Genomic DNA, 18,398 nt, shown 5'->3' on the forward strand with positions numbered 1-18,398 from the left:
TTCCCATTCTTATGAATGTATGTATGTTTGAACGTATGTATGTATGTATGTATGTATGTATGATGTTCTTTTTACCCTGAAAGGGGTAGCTCCAAAGTTTATTGACATTTCCATTCATATGAATGCATGTATGTATGTATGCATGCAAGTATGTGTGTATGTATGTACATGAAGTCTTTACGACTAATTTATTATTGAGTTTTCCTTGTGCTCTTACCTGCGTGTACCCAACGTTGATTATATATTCACACCTGTTTCATCCATCTTACCTTCCCACGCCTCATCAGACGCGGAAAATCTTCGAGGATTTGGTGCATTTCGTGTATTCACTCAAATCCTCTTCATTTATTTCTATTTGAAAGGAATATTCATTGAGGCCTCTAAGTGGAGCTTATACTTCTGCCTTGAGCAAATATTTCATCACTGTTTTGTGACGTTTGATTGAATGTCATTTTTCGCTTATTTTTCCGGGAGGGATTTTTAGCTCGGCATTGTTTCTCCGCGGTTTGATACTTTTCGAATTCTGTGCAGTTTAGTTTCACTCTATAATTTTGTCAATTTATGCTCAGTGAATTATCTTATTGCTGTTTCCGGGAAGAATCTGCTGCTGAAATGAACGATTTTGCGTAATCATTTGAACCAGTCTGCCCTAAAAATGGAAGGCTGCAGTACCTGCAAAAATACAAAACTGAGAAAAATGGTAGATACTCCCTTGCCCTACTGCTGATTTTGCAGATACTGCAAATGTGACCCCCTAAATACTCGTGGAAAGCATTGAAGAATCATTCTGAAATTGCAGGAACTTGTGTATTAGCGTTTCACGAGCCCAATAGGTGGCATATCTCAATTCCGAAAATTTTGCTGATACTGCAGTTTTCCATTTTAGGGCAGCAATGTATTCTGGAGAGAGAACGGTAATTTTCGTTTTGTTTGTCACATACAAAGTTAGTTAAGCATCAATTTTATTTTAGTGAAAAACTCTGTATGAATCCCCGTTGTCGTTAAATTTCACTGTTCTCAAACTATCCATTATTTTGGGATTCATTTAGATTAACCGTAGATTTGAAATTTATTTATATAATCACGAAATTTAACGCAAAACGCCCATATCCGATAGTCCCTCAGGAAGACTTTCAATTTCACCATTTTAACCCTCATCTAATCATTATGCTTCACATATTCGTCAGGAAATCTCGCAGCCCTCCGCACCCAAGACACCCCACTTAGCACATTAAAGGATATCTTTACATAGGTACCCAGATACCCGGGGGCATCATTACGAGCCTTGATTAAATGCCAAGTCGGCTGAAGTCATCTACGCAATCGCTCTGCGTGACACTCACGAGTTTCGATTCTGCTTTTCTGACTTGTAAAGACGGAAAGATTGTAATTTTAATGAATTGTAGTTAATTTATTTATGTATTCATTTATATCAGGGGATTTGTTATTTACTGCAATGAATAAGGTTTTCCTCATAAGAATGAATAAGCCGTTGATGTTTTTAATTGTTCTCCCAAAGATGATTGGATGGGAACTACTTGCTGCTCTCAGTTGCAAAGACGGAAAGGTTGTCATTGTATTTATTTATTTGTTTATTTATTCACGTAAGGGAAGCTCATTAGTATAATGCCACTAAGATTGAAAGAAATTCCATTAAAAATGCGAGGGAAATTCCCCATAAGAATCTAGGGAAATTCCCCCAAGAGAATCTAGGGAAATTCCCCCAAAAGAATCTAGGGAAATTCCCCCAAAAGAATCTAGGGAAATTCCCCAAAATCGACTGAAATTCCTCCCAAAACAGAATCGAGACTGAACCGATCGTATTTTAATACTTTTCCGCCGGACATCCCACCCGAACAGATCAATGCCAGCAGCCTCCAGACACAGGTAGACTCGGCTTACGCCAAACCTCAGAAGCCCAAGAGTCCCTCGCCCCCGACGCCCACGCCCACTCCGCCCACGCCGACGCCCACGCCTCCCAAGGAGCCCACGCCCCCTCCAGTGAACCAGCTGGATTGTATGCTGGGTTCTCTGGCCACACACATGACTGAGCAGGGAATCACCACGACCCAGAAGGGATGCTGCTGCGCTTGTGACAAGCCCATCGTAGGACAGGTGAGAAAGGGGGCGTGGCTTAATGGAGGACGGTCGCTCAGCTGTTGTCACCTTTTTTCACCTGTTTAATTATTTCATAAATATTAAGCAAAGTGAACTACTACCCTTATAGAGCAAAGATAAAGGGACATTTGACACTTGCAAACAAGCTTCCACGGTACAGAATGCGTAGATAAACTTCATGATTACAAAGATGTTGTAATAGCGTCGAATATAAATTTGGTAGAGGACTTTTCATGTCCGTTGTTCTTCAGGTTTCTCTGAGTTTCTTCCTTATTATTTTTTTGCTTTTCGTTGATTTTTTGCATATAAAATAGCATGTTAAATATCAGTCATTGCAATAAACATGCAACCTTTGTTGCTATAAATATTCAAACTTAAATTTCCTTTTACAGATGATACATTTTGCTCAGGTATTTTCGTTTTACAACTTCTTATTTCCAGTTTATTTTTTGCTGGTTGTTAATTACATATCTTCACGTAACTGTGCTTATGTTTTTCTCTAATGTCCACCTATGAGCAATCGGTTCTTGGAAGCTTGCTTAGCAAGTAAAAAGCTTATTTTGTCATGTTCCATATAATAGTCAGCTGACTTTGACAGATAACAGCAACGGAGTAACTTACATGCAAGAAATCACTTCACATTTTTATATTTATAATATGTATATATGTACGAATATAAATTGACAGATCAGTCAGTCAGTCATCCCATCAGTTGATATATGTATACAAATCAGTCAGTAAATTAGTCATGTATCTCACCAATTGATATATGAATATGTTTATACGTACGTATACAAATCATTCAGTATAAATCAGTGAATCAGTAAGTCATATATTATGTGTCAGTGAAAGTATATAAGTCAGTCAGTATAATTGAGTAGATCAGCAACTTATCTCACCAACTGACATATATGTATACGTGCGTGTATGTGTACAAATCAATCAGTACGTCAGTCACTGATCGTATCAAACCTTCGTCGTGGTGGTGGGGGCAGGTGATCACTGCGCTGGGGAAGACGTGGCATCCTGAGCACTTCACTTGCACCCACTGCAACCAGGAGCTGGGCACGAGGAACTTCTTCGAACGCGACGGGAAGCCCTACTGCGAGGTCGACTACCACAACCTCTTCTCGCCCCGCTGTGCCTACTGCGACGGCCCTATCTTGGATGTGAGTCCTCTATCCCCAGCCCTTCCGTGCAGGGGATTTGTAATGCTTTGTGGATCGGTTTCTTGAAGGGCCCTAAGTCTGCATTAAGCGTTTCCAGTAGGGATAGATTAGCGTATAGGTAGTGTGGAATGCTTTGTGAGTAGATTTCTTGAATTAACTTCATAAATTACCTTTTGATTATGTTTCAGGTAGGTGTTATGTTGGTTACAAGTGCATTTACTTAGGTATAGGTCATGGAAACGTCTTACGGATTTGTTAACTATTAGTAAATTTACAGAGGTTCAGGTTGTGAAATGATTACAGAAGTATAGGTAACGAATTTGCCGTAGCATTTTCAAGATATTTTAATTCTGAATGTGATTACAGAATTACAGTAAATACCATTGTTTTTAACATTTAGATTCTTGATATTTTAGGTGGGCCTGTGATTCTTCGGTTTTGGAACATTAATAGAAAAAATTTTCATTTTGCTTTGGTATACTACTTTTTTTTTTATTTTATACAATCGTCATAATTCTAAAAGTTTATTCATCAGCTTTTCCATTTTTGGTTTAGATTCTCCACTTCCCTATATCCTGTGTACTGTCTGCCTGAATTCCCATCTGATATACATCTTCATCTTTTCCATATTTTCTGGATTTCTTGGGCTTCCCTAAAGGTCTTTGTCCTGCTGCTTCCATGTCTGCTGCTATTCTGACTAACTGTTCCTTATGTATTCTCACCACAGATCCAAACCATCTCAATACTATCTTTCCTTGTCCCTTCTCATCTCAGTACTTTTTTTGCTTCTTCCCATCTCATCAGAAGTCCAGACCATCTCGGTACTTTGCTTCCTCATCCCTTCTCATCCCAGTACTTTTTTGCTTCTTCCCATCTCATCACAAGTCCAGACCATCCCGGTATTTTGCTTCCTCCCTCATCCCTTCTCATCTCAGTACTTTTCTGCTTCTTCCCATCTCATCCCAAGTCCAGACCATCTCAGTACTTTGCATCCTCATCCCTTCTCATCACAGGTCCAAACTGTTTCAATACTTTGTTGCTTTTATTTATTTAATTTTTTTTTGGGGGAGGATGTGTACTCTAACTTAACCTCCCGCTCTAACCCGTGGGCGACGCCTACTCTCCTTCCTTCCCCACAGAAATGCGTGACGGCGTTGGACAAGACGTGGCATCCGGACCACTTCTTCTGCGCCCAGTGCGGCAACACCTTCGGCGAGGACGGCTTCCACGAGAAGGACGGAAAGCCCTACTGCCGCAACGACTACTTCAACATGTTCGCCCCCAAGTGCGGAGGCTGCAACGCCCCCATCATGGACAACTACATATCAGCTCTCAACGCCCAGTGGCACCCCGAATGCTTCGTCTGCAGGGTGAGTACGCCGCGCCCTTCTCCCTCTGACCCGTGGCACTGGCGAGCATCTTTCCTAGCGCCGTTTGGTACATTTTATGGTGGCACTCTTCATTGTCATTAATGTCACATTGTTCAATGTTTTTATTGATGCTCGTTGGTGTCCCCCAAGGTGGCACTCTACCCTCCCTCTAACCCCTGGCACTGTCGAGAATTATCTTGATGCCATTTGGTGTAGTTGTGGTGGCATTCTTGAGTGCCATTAATGTGGCATTATTAAACATTTCCATTGATGCTCGTTGGTGCCATCCAAGGTGGCAATCTTCAGCCTACCTTGAAAATCTTATAAAGTAGTTTGGTCATTAAGCTTTATTGTCAGAGTTTTGATGTACTCTAAGTGTGTATGTGTGAGTGTGGGTATGTGTGTGTATGAATGGTTTTTGGCAGTGATTGACCTTCTAATTATGATTTCATCCATCACAAGGTTTCAAGTTGTTGGATGCAGAAGGAAGGTAAGTGAAATTATAACATCTTCACTGAATATTATCTTTTCAATAGAAAAACGTCTGGAAGTATGTCTGTATATAAGAGATTGTTCAAATTTCTGTTAATTATGTTAATTGAATACAGTTAGTAGTTTGTTAAGTACATCGTGTTGATTCATTTTAAGACTGAAAAGGGTAAGTACATAATTCATTTTCCTGTTATTATTGCATTACTGATAATCATATTTTCATTTTAGGTTTTCTCTGATGTATATTTGAAGTCTCAGATTGTCCTTCTAGATTATACCATTGTTCACTATCCTCTCTCTCTCTCTCTCTCTCTCTCTCTCTCTCTCTCTCTCTCTCTCTCTCTCTCTCTCTCTCTCTCTCTCTCTCAAATCAGGGTATGTTTATATCATTTGGCACCCCAAGCAAGCCAGGTGATCTTTTGGGGACAGTGATGTTCCGCTCGCCACCTTTTCCCTGTTGCTGGTGCGAGAAGCTTATAATAAACTCTTATCCCATTAAGAAGAAGCAGGTCATTTTATATATATATATATATATATATATATATATATATATATATATATATATATATATATATATATATACTGTATATATATATACTGTATATAATCACCTTTTTACATATTTCTGTATATATCTCTGATCATTTTATTTCGTGCTTTAGATGGATTTTATTCCATATTTGAATATCTTTTTTTCTTTTTCGTTCCGTGCTTTTCGTAGAGACAATGTTAGTGGTCCATGTTGCTAACAAATTTAAGTTGGTAACTCCTAGTCTGATTTTTATTTAACTCATTACTCTGTATTTTTATTAGACGTATTTTTATTTCGCCAAACGTTCTTCCTTACTAATCAGTAAGAAAGTCGGGATTTCGTAGATATTTTTTTTTTTTGCATTTTCATTCATTTGCGATTCTTGGCCATGAGTCCATCGAACGCCAAGATACTCAGTTCTTGTCGAATTAACACACGGTGGCACCCCGGTAGCCCTGGGCAAGAATAACAACCTTTGAATGCTGATATTAACAAGGCTGCCTCACTTCTGGCGACTAACTTTGGACCAGCCCCACTAAATCCAGCTCATTCAGGCTTTTTCTCATCCCTAACAACGCATCCAGATGCTCTTCTGTCTGCCAAGAGATGAGAATGATAATAATAACAATCATTCTCGTCACGCAAAAAGATGAGAATAATAATATCGATATTTTCATCACGAAAAGGTTTCCATTGTGTACCTGTTTTTGTCACGTCTTCCCTCCTCTCCTTCCACCAAAGGACTGCAAGCAGCCTATAAAAAGCAAGCAGTACTACTGCATTGAGAGCAAGCCCGTCTGCAGCGCATGCGTGGGTGTCTCCGACGACGACGAAGACGGGGACGAGGAGGAGGATGACGAGTAGGCAAGCACCAGAAAGACAAGACAAGAAGACACGCCTTCCGAGGACATGCGAGATAGATAGAAGAAGTATGGACGAAGATGGCGGTCGTCTGAAAGAAGCTTTCGACGAGTGGGACCTTTTTTTTTTTTTATGAGTTACCTGAATGGCACCTGACCCCTACAGCAGACAAACAAGGCACCTCCGGTGGTTGATCGTAGAGAACTGAGTAAAAGTCACCAATAAACATTTACCAAGTTCACCAAAGGAAGAAGAAGAACAGCCAACGGTTGATGAATGATTTACTAAATTGTTTATTAGTCCTTTGATAATGTTCTCGAAAATGCCTCTTCGGACATTGGATTCTGAATTTTAAGAGAGTTATCATAAAAGGATTCTTGCCCCACCTGTCGTCACCACTGAGTAGCCATTGCATTATGCGACTTAAAAAGACATGTTCTCTGTCAGAGAGAAGATTAGAAAGTCTTAAGAGATTGTCACAAGGATTGGAAAGTCTCAAAAGATAGCAACAAGGATTAGAAAGTACCAAAAGATTGTCACAAGGATTAGAAATTCTCAGAAGATAGTAACAAGGATTAGAAAGCCTCAAAAGATTGCCACAAGGATTAGAAAATCTCAAAAGATAGTAACAGTGATTAGAAATGCACTAATATTGCAATAGCAGCTTTCGATATCAACACAGAAATTGGAAAGTCATTCTACGTCAGTTTTCGCGGCGCATCGAGATCTCCAAAAAGTACTGAACCGGAAACAACGAGATTCGTCAAAGGACAGCATAAATTTCTTGGACAGTCTACAAGATTTTTCCCAGCTGCATAGAATTGTGCTATATCATTACAGGGACTTGTCAGGTTTGGCTAAAACATACAACTTTTTGAAGAACTCGTTCAGGGAAATGAGTAACGTTATTCAGTGAAGACTGGATTAGAAAAGTGGTGGATAGTAGACTCAAGTCGCAAGTTCGTCAAACGTATCGTCTGGAAGATTGAAATATAATTTTTTCCAGGACGTCCATGTTTAAGGAAAACTTCGAAGTTTCATTATATTCCATCACCGGAATTCGGCTAAAACTCAGATCTGTCATTGTTCAAGAGGACATCAGTTGTACCAATTTCGTCTCGTGATATGAATAATGTTTTGTCAGGTCAAGATGGACTTATTTGTTTCTCTCTTATAGATTATTTTTTTTTCCATCAGCCAGTTCTTTCAGCTACGTAATACTGTAATACATAGTCACAAGAAAGCACAAGGTTTCTCATTTTAACTTTACTTCCTGTTCTCTGTGTTTATAGTTATTTTTTCTAATTGTCTCACCTCTCTCTGTTTAATTTATCAGTATTATTTGCTAGAGTAAATATAAATCCTCAGAGTACTTCGTCATAGCTATCTTTATCTCTCTGACTAATTACTGGGCTCTATAGCCCGATAACCTTGTGCCTTCTGCAGACCCAGCCAACCAAGACAGTACAGTGTATGGGCTCCCCTCTGAAGAAAGTGTCTACTAGTTAGTTTGATAAGTTTAATCTCATATTTAATACAAGCATTATAAATTTTTTCCTACTGTTATTTAAATGATCTCAAGCCTTTGTGGAGAGTGGTTAGGAATACAGTTCAGTACACTTACATTCATACAATTTTGTACAGACTTTTTCAGCATGTTTCACATTTCCCCTTTTTTTCTAAAATTTGGATTTTGAAAGGCCCCTTCTTAAGTTTTCTCCTAATAACTCTAGGTTGTAAAAGGTTTGGTAAATATCCAGGTTACATTAATGTTTAAAAAATGTAATTTTTGCAGAAATGACTTATTTCATTGTCTCCAATGGATTGTATAACTGGAGATACTGTAGCTTTTGATCTTGTGGTTCAGAGGTAAACTGTATTGGGAATGATATTGTGTCTGCTTTTACTCAAAATTACCTATGTTCGGAACATCGAGAGACATTACATATGGGAATTGAACAAAGAATTGTTGAAATAATGCTTGCGTTTAACCTAATGAAGATTTTAATACCATAATAATTACACCATTTTCTTGGTTTTTTGGGGATTACGGATAAAATCCTTGTGCTGTAGCATCTACAACACTGTAATTTTTAATACCATAATTACACCATTTTATTGTTTTTTTGGGGGGGTGATTAAGGATAAAATCCTTGTGCTGTAGCATCCACAACATTTTGTAATTTTTATGACATGAACAGTTATTATTATCACGTATGCCCTCACTCTGCTACACCCCTTACACATTTTATACCAGGAGTTTTACCTCATGGATGATTCAGACATTTTGGAAACCGTCGTCATTCCATCCACTAAACCTTTTTCTCTGTTTTGATTCCTTTCCCTGGAATATTTGCTCTGTAAACTTTCCATCAGATTTGCTTGTATTTACTTGTAATTACTGTATTTTCACATACTACAAAGTGTACATTTCCCATGAAGTCATCGTGTTATAAATACACTTCAATTTTAATTCTACTGCATTTTCAAACATCGCTTATATCAACACTGGAGAAGACCTGTCTTCCTACAATTTTTCCTTTCATTATTTTGTTCCTCTTTGTACAAATGTACACCTGTTCCTTCCCATAAGATGCTGTCAAACTGTACACATGTCGGAACATATCCAGTGTTCAAGACCCCAACATTATTATATCTTCTGTATTCATAACCTCTCTTCCCTGGTTTGGTATTTATCTTAAAACCCTTCTTGGGCAACTTAAAAATTATTCACTTTAAAAGAAAAAAAAACTCGACTTCAAGTTGTATTTATTTCTGTTTGTTTACTCCATTTCTCAAATTGTATCGTTCCGATGGGTTCGTTCACTTGTTATAATGTATCTTCTCACGAAGAGAGACGCCCATCGCTCCTAGGAATTCCTCAAGATGCTATTTTGTATTGTTGATGAATAATAAAAAGATTCCTTTATTATTTCACTTGGAAGATTTATTTCTTCGTGTTGTCAATCCTTTTCAGATGTTATTGGGGGGTTTGTCTATCTGTAATTGCGAAAAACCTTTCTGGAAAGGTTTTCTTTTTCATGTTTAACAACAAGTTTTTTGCTCAGGAGTTTTAAAATACCTTTTAGGTGCTATTGGGGTTTGTCTATCTCAGTAATTATGAAAAACTTCTCTGGAAAAGTTTTCTCTTGTTTAACAAATTTTTTTTTCCGGGAGTTTTAAAATTGTTTTTTTTTTTATTTTTGTTACATATGGTGAGATATAAAACTAAAATTGACCTTTTAATTTGTTGATATCTTAATGTAACTTGATTGAATGTTGAGAAGAAAATGAAAATGATTGTATTAGAAGTCTCTCTCTCTCTCTCTCTCTCTCCAAGTCATGATGAAGTTTCAGATATTTTTGGTGTCAGTTGTAACCTTTTATACCTCTTAAAAAGCTTACTGGAAAACTTCGGTTATTCTCTCTCTCTCTCTCTCTCTCTCTCTCTCTCTCTCTCTCTCTCTCTCTCTCTCTCTCTCTCAGTATACAGATAATAACTCAAGGTCGACTGCAAGGATAAAGAAACACTTCAGTAACTTCAAGCTGAAAGAGGCAATAGAGAGTTGAGAACGAGAGGGTTTATTTACGTCTCCCAAAACACAATGACCTTATTTATCCATAGTTTATGAGGCACCCTCATGAAGCTGGTTGTTTACAAGCATGCAATGCTTGTTGTACAATGCTTCAGCGAACTGAAGGACCTTAAATCAGAATGCAAAACTCGACGGGACACATCCTCTCAAAACAAACAAAAATTTATTTTATTCATTTTTTATCTTAGGACCATAGGACTACTGGTTACATACTAAAGCTGGACATGGAATCACTAAACTCCTTTATAGAAACATGGATTAATTCCATACTAAGTTTACATGGAATTATTAACTCCTTATTAGAAATTCTTAGGTTTCAGTGTACTTTGATGTAAAAGAAAATTCCGTTCTCTCTCTCTCTCTCTCTCTCTCTCTCTCTCTCTCTCTCTCTCTCTCTCTCTCTGTGTGTGTGTGTGTGTGTCAGTAGATAAAAAAAAAAAAAATAAGACTGAGGATAGATGCTGGAGCCCAAACCAAACAATGTAGTATGGACAAGTACTTTCCAAAAAGCAAGACGGTTAAGAAATTTTAAAAACTGAAAGATTAATGACTCTTTGCTAGAAACCACATTTTGCCATTTAAAACTCAGAATGGATTAATAACATCGTGCCAGGTGCCATGCAATTAACTTGGATCAGGAGGTTATAGTGATAGAGGACTGGCAGCGTGTTTAGCGAGACCGCTTATTCTCATTTCTAGACTTGTCCAAAATTCTTAGAAATGGAATGGAGACTAGAGGTTGACCGGAAACAGTGGGATTGATAAGTAATTGATAAGAAACATACAACAGCAGCTAACAGTAACATAAACCAGTAAAAAATTCGCCGAAGTTTCTTCGGCGCAATCGAGTTTTCTGCACAGCTTATAATCAAGGCTCACAGAAAGTAGATCCCATCTTTCGGTGGTCTCTGTATACATGTAATGCTGTATGAGCCGGGGCCCATGAAACTCTCAGCTGGCCGTGGTGGCCTGTGTTGTTGCGTTGCCAGAAGCACGATCATGGCTAACTTTAACCTTAAATAAAATAAAAACTACTGAGGCTAGAGGGCTGCAATTTGGTATGTTTGATGACTGGAGGGCGGGTGATCAACACACCAATTTGCAGCCCTGTAACCTCAGCAGTTTTTAAGATCTGAGGGCGGGCAGAAAAAAGTGTGGACAGACAGACAAAACCGGCACAATAGTTTTCTTTATAGAAAACTGAAAACGGGATAAATGAGTTTTTTTTATTGAGAATGCTCTAACCAGTAAGATAGAAAACCACATGATTACCGAAATGTCTTGAATATATAATACCTTATTATTTTCAAAATCACAGCACGAGATGCAATTGCAATCGACACAGAGTACAATACATTTAGAAAACGTTCAGAGTTGCTTGCAAGTAAGTCGTAGGATTATTAGGATGTCGTTGGTAGGTATCACGGTTGAAAACCTCATCTTGAGAAAGCAATAGATAGATAGATAGATAGTTTATTGACCACAACATAATACAGTTATTAAAATTACAAGCTCTTGAATATGGTCCAACAAAAGTGCATCAAAATGGGCATAGAAATCTTTAGAATCAAAAAACAAATCTAAACTAGAACACTTGAAACCATGCTACATAATATTTTCAGCATATTTATTTACATATACTACTTACAGACCAAAGGCTCAGGCTTAGTACCTCGGATATGTAACAACAAATCAGAAAATCATAAGACCGGTCATTTCTTGTACAGTTAAAGCAATGAAGAGATTGGTAAAAAGTCATTTTTAGAATAAGTGAAACTTTTCACTTTCGTGTAGTAATAGCTATTTCGGATGTCCTTATTCGTCTTCTTATTGTCTTTGTCAGAACTTTGACCTTAGATAACCTCGGGAGTTTCAGAGATGGCGCTTCAAAACAAGGACACGAAAGTTGCCAAGTGCCACCTGCGTCACTGCAGTCCCCTCCAGCAGCCACTGAATGACTAACTCGAAATTTCTCAGTCAATGCACTTCGAGTTGTAGTTCACTTGGGATTATACATTTCCACCTACGCAACACCTCTATTTATTATTATTGTTATTTCAGAGAAAAATTTTATTCTAGTAAAAGGAGATGCAGAGAAAGAAGTAACAGAATTTGCTAAGTGGTCAGAACATATAATTAGGACAAGTGAGTTTAGCAATAGAGAATAAGAAGTACCATTAGGATAAGGAAATTGCAAAATTCTTGTAGAAAAACGTCTTATCTGACAGACAATAGCAGGACCAGAATATAATGTAGAAGTAATTGTGTTAATTTAACCAAGGTAGTAAGTTTATGGAGAAAGTTCTAACCTAGAATTCTAGCCGTAAGTGCAGAGAAAGTACAGATTCGCATCTCTAAGGAAAGCATAGAGCTAGTTTCTTTGGAAGAGACTAGAGAAAACATCGTAAGATAATTGATTTTCAGGGAAGATTAGGTTTGGGTAATGGTCAACTGATATCCTACAAATAAAGATTGCCCCGAAGTCCCTGACTATTCGTGACGTGAATTAGAATGAGCCTGATCTACTTGAATATGGAGAGTTGTGGGTGGGATCGGCGTGGCCTCCCTTGGAAACATAAGCGCCATGTGACTACAGACAGTAGTGATACCAGGTATAGTGCACATTCGTGGAAATAAAGATATTCAGGGACTTTGTATAAAAGTTACAATATGTTCATATTTGTTAGCATCATGAATGCTTGAATGAGATTGTAGGAAAGTTATACATAGTTTATTATACAATATTTCAGTACATTTATTGATTTGGAAGGCTAGAGTAGAGATTTGCATAAAGAAGCTTCGTTCACAAAGATAATGCCAGACAGTCGGCACGAGAGAGAGAGAGAGAGAGAGAGAGAGAGAGAGAGAGAGAGAGAGACTATCATTAATTCGCAATGGCTGACTTCAAGCAGTCTTAATGTCACAAGGAACATGTTACCTTAGTTCACACTGCTACTATCCAATTTTGCTGAACTTTGAAAAACTCTCCAGTCCCACTAAATGACAAAATTGCTGTCATCTCACCTCATTACGCTGTAAAATTACAAGTCTTGTTCTGTGTTTATGATCTCCTTCAACAAAACCAGAAAGAGATCTAGTTTAAAACATTTCCAAGGGCTAATTAAGGCTTTCAGTGAATTTTTAGAGGCGTTTTCCAATCCGACAGACTAACTAAATTTGGTGGATAGAAGTATCTGCTTTTGGGGGGGGGCATGTTAGCGGGTATGCGCCGTCCTGTCTGTCTGCTTCCTAATTAGTGTTACAGGTATGTGGTATCTGCAGGTGAATCTAATTTGAAGTAGTTTGCAAAAAAAAAAAAAAAAAAAGTGAACAAGAGACGCGTTGTGGTTGATCCTGTCTCCGAATGAAAATAGGTTTTTAGTTTCATCGGCACAAATGAATCTGCAGTCATGAATATTGTGCCTTGTTCCCTTAATATATTCTACCTACTGATTATTCCAGCGCGTAACATAGCTTTTGCAATCAAATACTGTCTATTAATCTCTCGACAAACTGGTCTACCTCCGGAGTTAGACAGTTGCTTTAACCAACTGGGCCATATCTGGTGATGGTTCAACTTAAAATTGGGAAACCAGATATTGACCAATTGCAGCAGAACAAGTAACATTATTGCATCTCCCTAAAAAAATAAATGAATATTCAAATGGATATTTGGCCACAAGGCTTAAGAAGGTGGTAATAGTAACTGTCTTGAAGTATGCGTCGATTAAGAGAACCAGGACTTTTATACGTAATTCCTCATAATCGGTGATTAAGTTGATCTAATAGTTAGATCTCTCTCTCTCTCTCTCTCTCTCTCTCTCTCTCTCTCTCTCTCTCTCTCTCTCTCTCTCTCTCTCTCTCTCTCTCATTACATGTAAATCTTTAGAGATTCGTAACTGTGAGACAAGATTTTGATTAAAGCAAACTATCTCGTGATCGCAAAAAACTTGTAGTGCAACTGTCAGATGCTTGTCAGGTGATGTAGACCAACTGAGGGGAAAAAAGATTCTTTAAGCATTTGTGCATATTAGACTATACTTAGCAACTAACTAAGGCTTGCCTGGCGTCGTGACTGCTTGGGTCATTGACACCGATGGCGGGGATTTTACTGACATTTTTATTTGGATTTACGTTTATCAAAATATTTCTGTTCTGTGCCGTGTTGGTAATATAAATCGAGTTCAGCTTAACGTTCAAATGGAGTCTGCCTTTATTGTTGAAGCCTTCTTGGTGCGTAAAAGGTATATACTTGACACACTTTCTCTTCAAACCGTTTATCTTCGTCATTTGAGGCTCGAGAATTTATTTTATGAGTGAATGTTTGTGGCTGGTTTTTTTATTATGAAAAATGAGCGTTAAAGCCAGTAAACGTAAGATCCCTCAGTGCTTATTTAATGAGCTCATGGTATAATGTTGCCGGGAAAGCTTACGGTAATTTTTAGTTACGTAGAGGTAATTGGAAATAAATTCCTGTATTGATATTGATTGCGAAAAAAAATTATTATAATCTGATGCTTATGACAAACTGACTTTTATTCCTGAAGATACTCCTGTTATTCCTTACCGAGAAGCAACGGGAATTCTTAATTAAAACGAGACAGCCACGATTAAATTAGTTGTGGTATTTAGGTTAATAAAGAGCGAAGGTTCATCTGATTTGCATATTCAATCCTCTATTTTCCAAGACGCTCTTATACGGAGCGAGGTTTTTCATTTATTTTATTTTATTTTATTTTATTTTATTTACTGATGCTGAAGCCCTTTTGAACTGAAGTCCCAACAGGTGTGGGGCTCTGTAGTGAGTGACACACCTTTGTAGGCCGTTGTCACGTTGCAAGGTGGAAGGTAAACAAACTTAAGCTGAGAGGGAAAAGGTATTTCTTTGAGACATTCTCAGTTTGCGAGTGGCTTGAAAAAATTGAACGTTCTCTCTCTCTCTCTCTCTCTCTCTCTCTCTCTCTCTCTCTCTCTCTCTCTCTCTCTCTCTCTCTCTCTCTCTCTCTCATGTAATCTGCATCTTCTATCTAATATCTTGATCAGTGATTAATCCTGAACCCCTTACAACTCTCTCTCTCTCTCTCTCTCTCTCTCTCTCTCTCTCTCTCTCTCTCTCTCTCTCTCTCTCTCTCAAAATGCGTTCCTTTTGCCAACACTTTTTCCTCACTGGAGATAGCTGTCGATGTCTTAATGGCTAAAACTGCACCGGCGGAAACACTGAAAATAAACAGGGTTGAGAAAAAGCCTTTGATCCCTGTCATTCCGGTTATTTTTTTTTTGTGGGGGGGGTGGGGGGGAGGGAGTGTTATTAGTATTCACGGTCATTTCTCGATTCGTGTTATTATCACTTGCTTTTGTTCAGCCGTTTAATTTTTGTAATTGTTCGTTTTTCCCTTTGTATTGTGATGGTTATATTAGTTTCAAGAGTTTGTGAAGTTTTTCCATCTCCAATCTCACACGATTCAGATTCTGTCGTTGTGGTTTCTTTTTATTTATTTATTTATTACGGTGCTCAGTGGTGACCCCAATACCCTAAGTATCAAAGCTTCAGCCATACATCCAAATATCTCTCTAACCTGGAAACCAAGGATGCATAAACGCTTACTTCCACTTTCCGTGTTCCTGAAGTGTTTGCAGGGACTGACCTCAGTACCATTTCTGTAAAACGGACGTCATTCCCCGCGCTGGAAGACGCCTTTGTACTAAGTGCCCTTACTGTGGTGGATGATGTACAAGTGTTCTAAAATATGACCAAATCCAGACCCATTTTTTCAATAGAATTCTTCCCAGTACTACTATTATCATTTTAAAAATTCTGTATCATTTCTTATCTTCACTTAGATATAAGATTCCTAGTTGTTATTTTCTTGAATATTTTCTTGACATGTATTTAAATGACACTTTTAATGACATCCCAGTGGACCATTTTGTAAGTCAACGTCCTGTCATGGTGTTAGACGTCCATTAGTTGGCAGATAACCATTTGCACAGATGACATAATTATATACCAACAGTACCCACAGACAATCCTAATTTGGTGGTACGTATCAGTGGGCCCGCTAAGCAGACGAAGAAGGATTGTTGCTAGGCAGTCTGTCTGTCACAAAACCAAATCCTGTGTTGTCGAGATAAATATTTCTCGCTTTCTCGTCTCTTTTAGCTGTTTTGGCCCCTTTCTCTAGTGGCAGTGTAAAAGACAGAGCTCCTGCTATAATTATGCAGAAATGTAGGTTAGAGAAAAAAAAAAGCTATGGTTAAAAAAAAACATTGACTTGTTACAAATATAAATCTGGTGTAAATCTCCTTCAGGAAGGTTTTCTCTCTCTCTCTCTCTCTCTCTCTTTTTGGCAGTGAGATGCATCATCTGTTTGGTGTTCCTCTCCCATGCGCGCGTTTTGTGCTTTCACTTGTCAGCTGTGCTTCCCTGCCAAGCCTTTATAACCCTCTGTGGTTCAGCTGTAACCGTTGAGTTAGTGCAACCCTCAATCTGGGGGTCTGACTGTAACCCTTAATCAACTATTTAACAGTCTTGAATTTTGTATTTATACACACACACACACACACACACATATATGTATATATATATAATATATATATATATATATATATATATATATATATATATATATATATATATATATATATATATATATATATATATATATATAGTGACATGTTCCACTGCCTTAATTTGTTATTTTTATTTTATGCATATATTAATCCGTTTGCTGGTTTACCTTTATTTAACGTTATCCTCTCTCTCTCTCTCTCTCTCTCTCTCTCTCTCTCTCTCTCTCTCTCTCTCTCTCTCTCTCTCTCTCTCTCTCTCTCCTTACAAATAGGGGCACTACTAGTGGCAACTTGCTTCTGCAAGTTTATGGACTCATGATAGTGATAAATACTGTATATTATGATTATTAAAATGTAGACTAATCACAGCCACTGTTTTGTTTCAGTGTGTAATACAAGTCTTTTGTTTATTGTATTTTTGTTGCACATATTTATGAATTAATGGTCACAATCTGTAATGAATGTATGGCTGGTATACTTGAGTGTTATTGAGAAAGCAGCTGTATAAATGGTTACATCTAATAATAAATGATAGTTACTTAGTTTTAAGTTATTTTGTGCTTTAATACTGTGGGGGCACAAAGCCTCTGAATTTGGACTTCCATAGTCACAAAAAGAATGACATCATAACCATTTCTTTTTTAAGCAGTACCATGATTTCAAAGGACCCAGTGGGATGGGGTGGGAGAGGTGGGGGAGTAAGGAAGCTTCCATCAGAGATTTTGTTGCAGGGATATTTGGGGAAGAATCGTATGATAATAAAACTCTCTCTATCTTTCAGGATTGCCGACAACCCTTCAACGGGGGATCGTTCTTCGACCACGAGGGTCTTCCCTACTGCGAGACCCACTACCATGCCAAAAGAGGATCGCTCTGTGCAGGTTGTCACAAGCCCATTACAGGTGAGACTGGAAGAGACGTTACGGGTAGTATACACAAGAAATGTCAATATCTGGCACAAGTTCATTGATGCCTATGAAGCCTTATGAATTCACTGGATCTGAGGATAGGGGATGATAATGAGGAGGAGCTAGGCTCAATTTTCTGTTGTTTTTTGGATGTGTTTATTATTCAGCAGCAGCATGCCACGTCTTGCGATCATAGTTCTGATGTTATCAAATTATGCTTAATCTGAAAAGGACCATTAAATTTGCCCTGGATTTTGTCATGCAGTGTCTGACTGTTTTACTGAGAAAATTGTATTCATTTTTTTCATTTTGTTTCATAAGATTTATGTTCAAAGTTTACCAAACATGTAACTGAGATATATGCAAAATAGACATGACCCCAAAGAACAAGATCATGTGTTGTACCAATGGTATTGGAATGAAATTTACAATACAGCAATCAGTTTGTTTGATTTTGTATATTGATAGTCGCAGAACAGATCAATTTATGTAATATGTTTATTATACTTATCCCCAAATGCCAAGTACCTCACTCTAGATCATTAGGGAAAGGGAATTGAAATCAGATAGCAGTTTTTTTTCCCACATTTTTGTGTAGCAAAATAATTACTTATTTTACTTTCATTCCTTAGCTTACCATCTCCATTTGCTATAGATTTGGCCAACTCTGTAGTAGCTAAGATTTACTAGCTCACTGGTTTGGTTTAACTGTTTTCTTATAACAAATTGACACTGAGATGGTCAAGATATTGATTACTAGACAGTGTGAAGGAAGATGAGGT

At 37.8% G+C, this 18,398-nt stretch overlaps 1 protein-coding gene across 10 annotated transcripts in view; it reads left to right on the forward strand.

Moving 5' to 3' along the window:
• Pax (Paxillin) overlaps positions 1 to 18,398 on the forward strand; it is a 150,857-nt gene that overhangs the window by 127,453 nt on the left and 5,006 nt on the right. For 6 of the 10 annotated variants that reach the window (XM_067106314.1, XM_067106312.1, XM_067106307.1 and 3 more), the window contains 4 exons: positions 1,861 to 2,115; positions 3,114 to 3,287; positions 4,427 to 4,657; positions 17,490 to 17,610. In XM_067106314.1, the coding sequence (XP_066962415.1) occupies positions 1,861 to 2,115; positions 3,114 to 3,287; positions 4,427 to 4,657; positions 17,490 to 17,610 (781 nt within the window). Of the gene's footprint in view, positions 1 to 1,860; positions 2,116 to 3,113; positions 3,288 to 4,426; positions 4,658 to 6,422; positions 9,480 to 17,489; positions 17,611 to 18,398 lie in introns of those variants that run through there. The other 4 variants (XM_067106309.1, XM_067106316.1, XM_067106315.1 and 1 more) reach the window with 2 other exon arrangements.

This window comes from Macrobrachium rosenbergii, chromosome 7 (genome assembly GCF_040412425.1).
Source record: "Macrobrachium rosenbergii isolate ZJJX-2024 chromosome 7, ASM4041242v1, whole genome shotgun sequence".
Lineage (NCBI taxonomy): Eukaryota > Metazoa > Arthropoda > Malacostraca > Decapoda > Palaemonidae > Macrobrachium > Macrobrachium rosenbergii.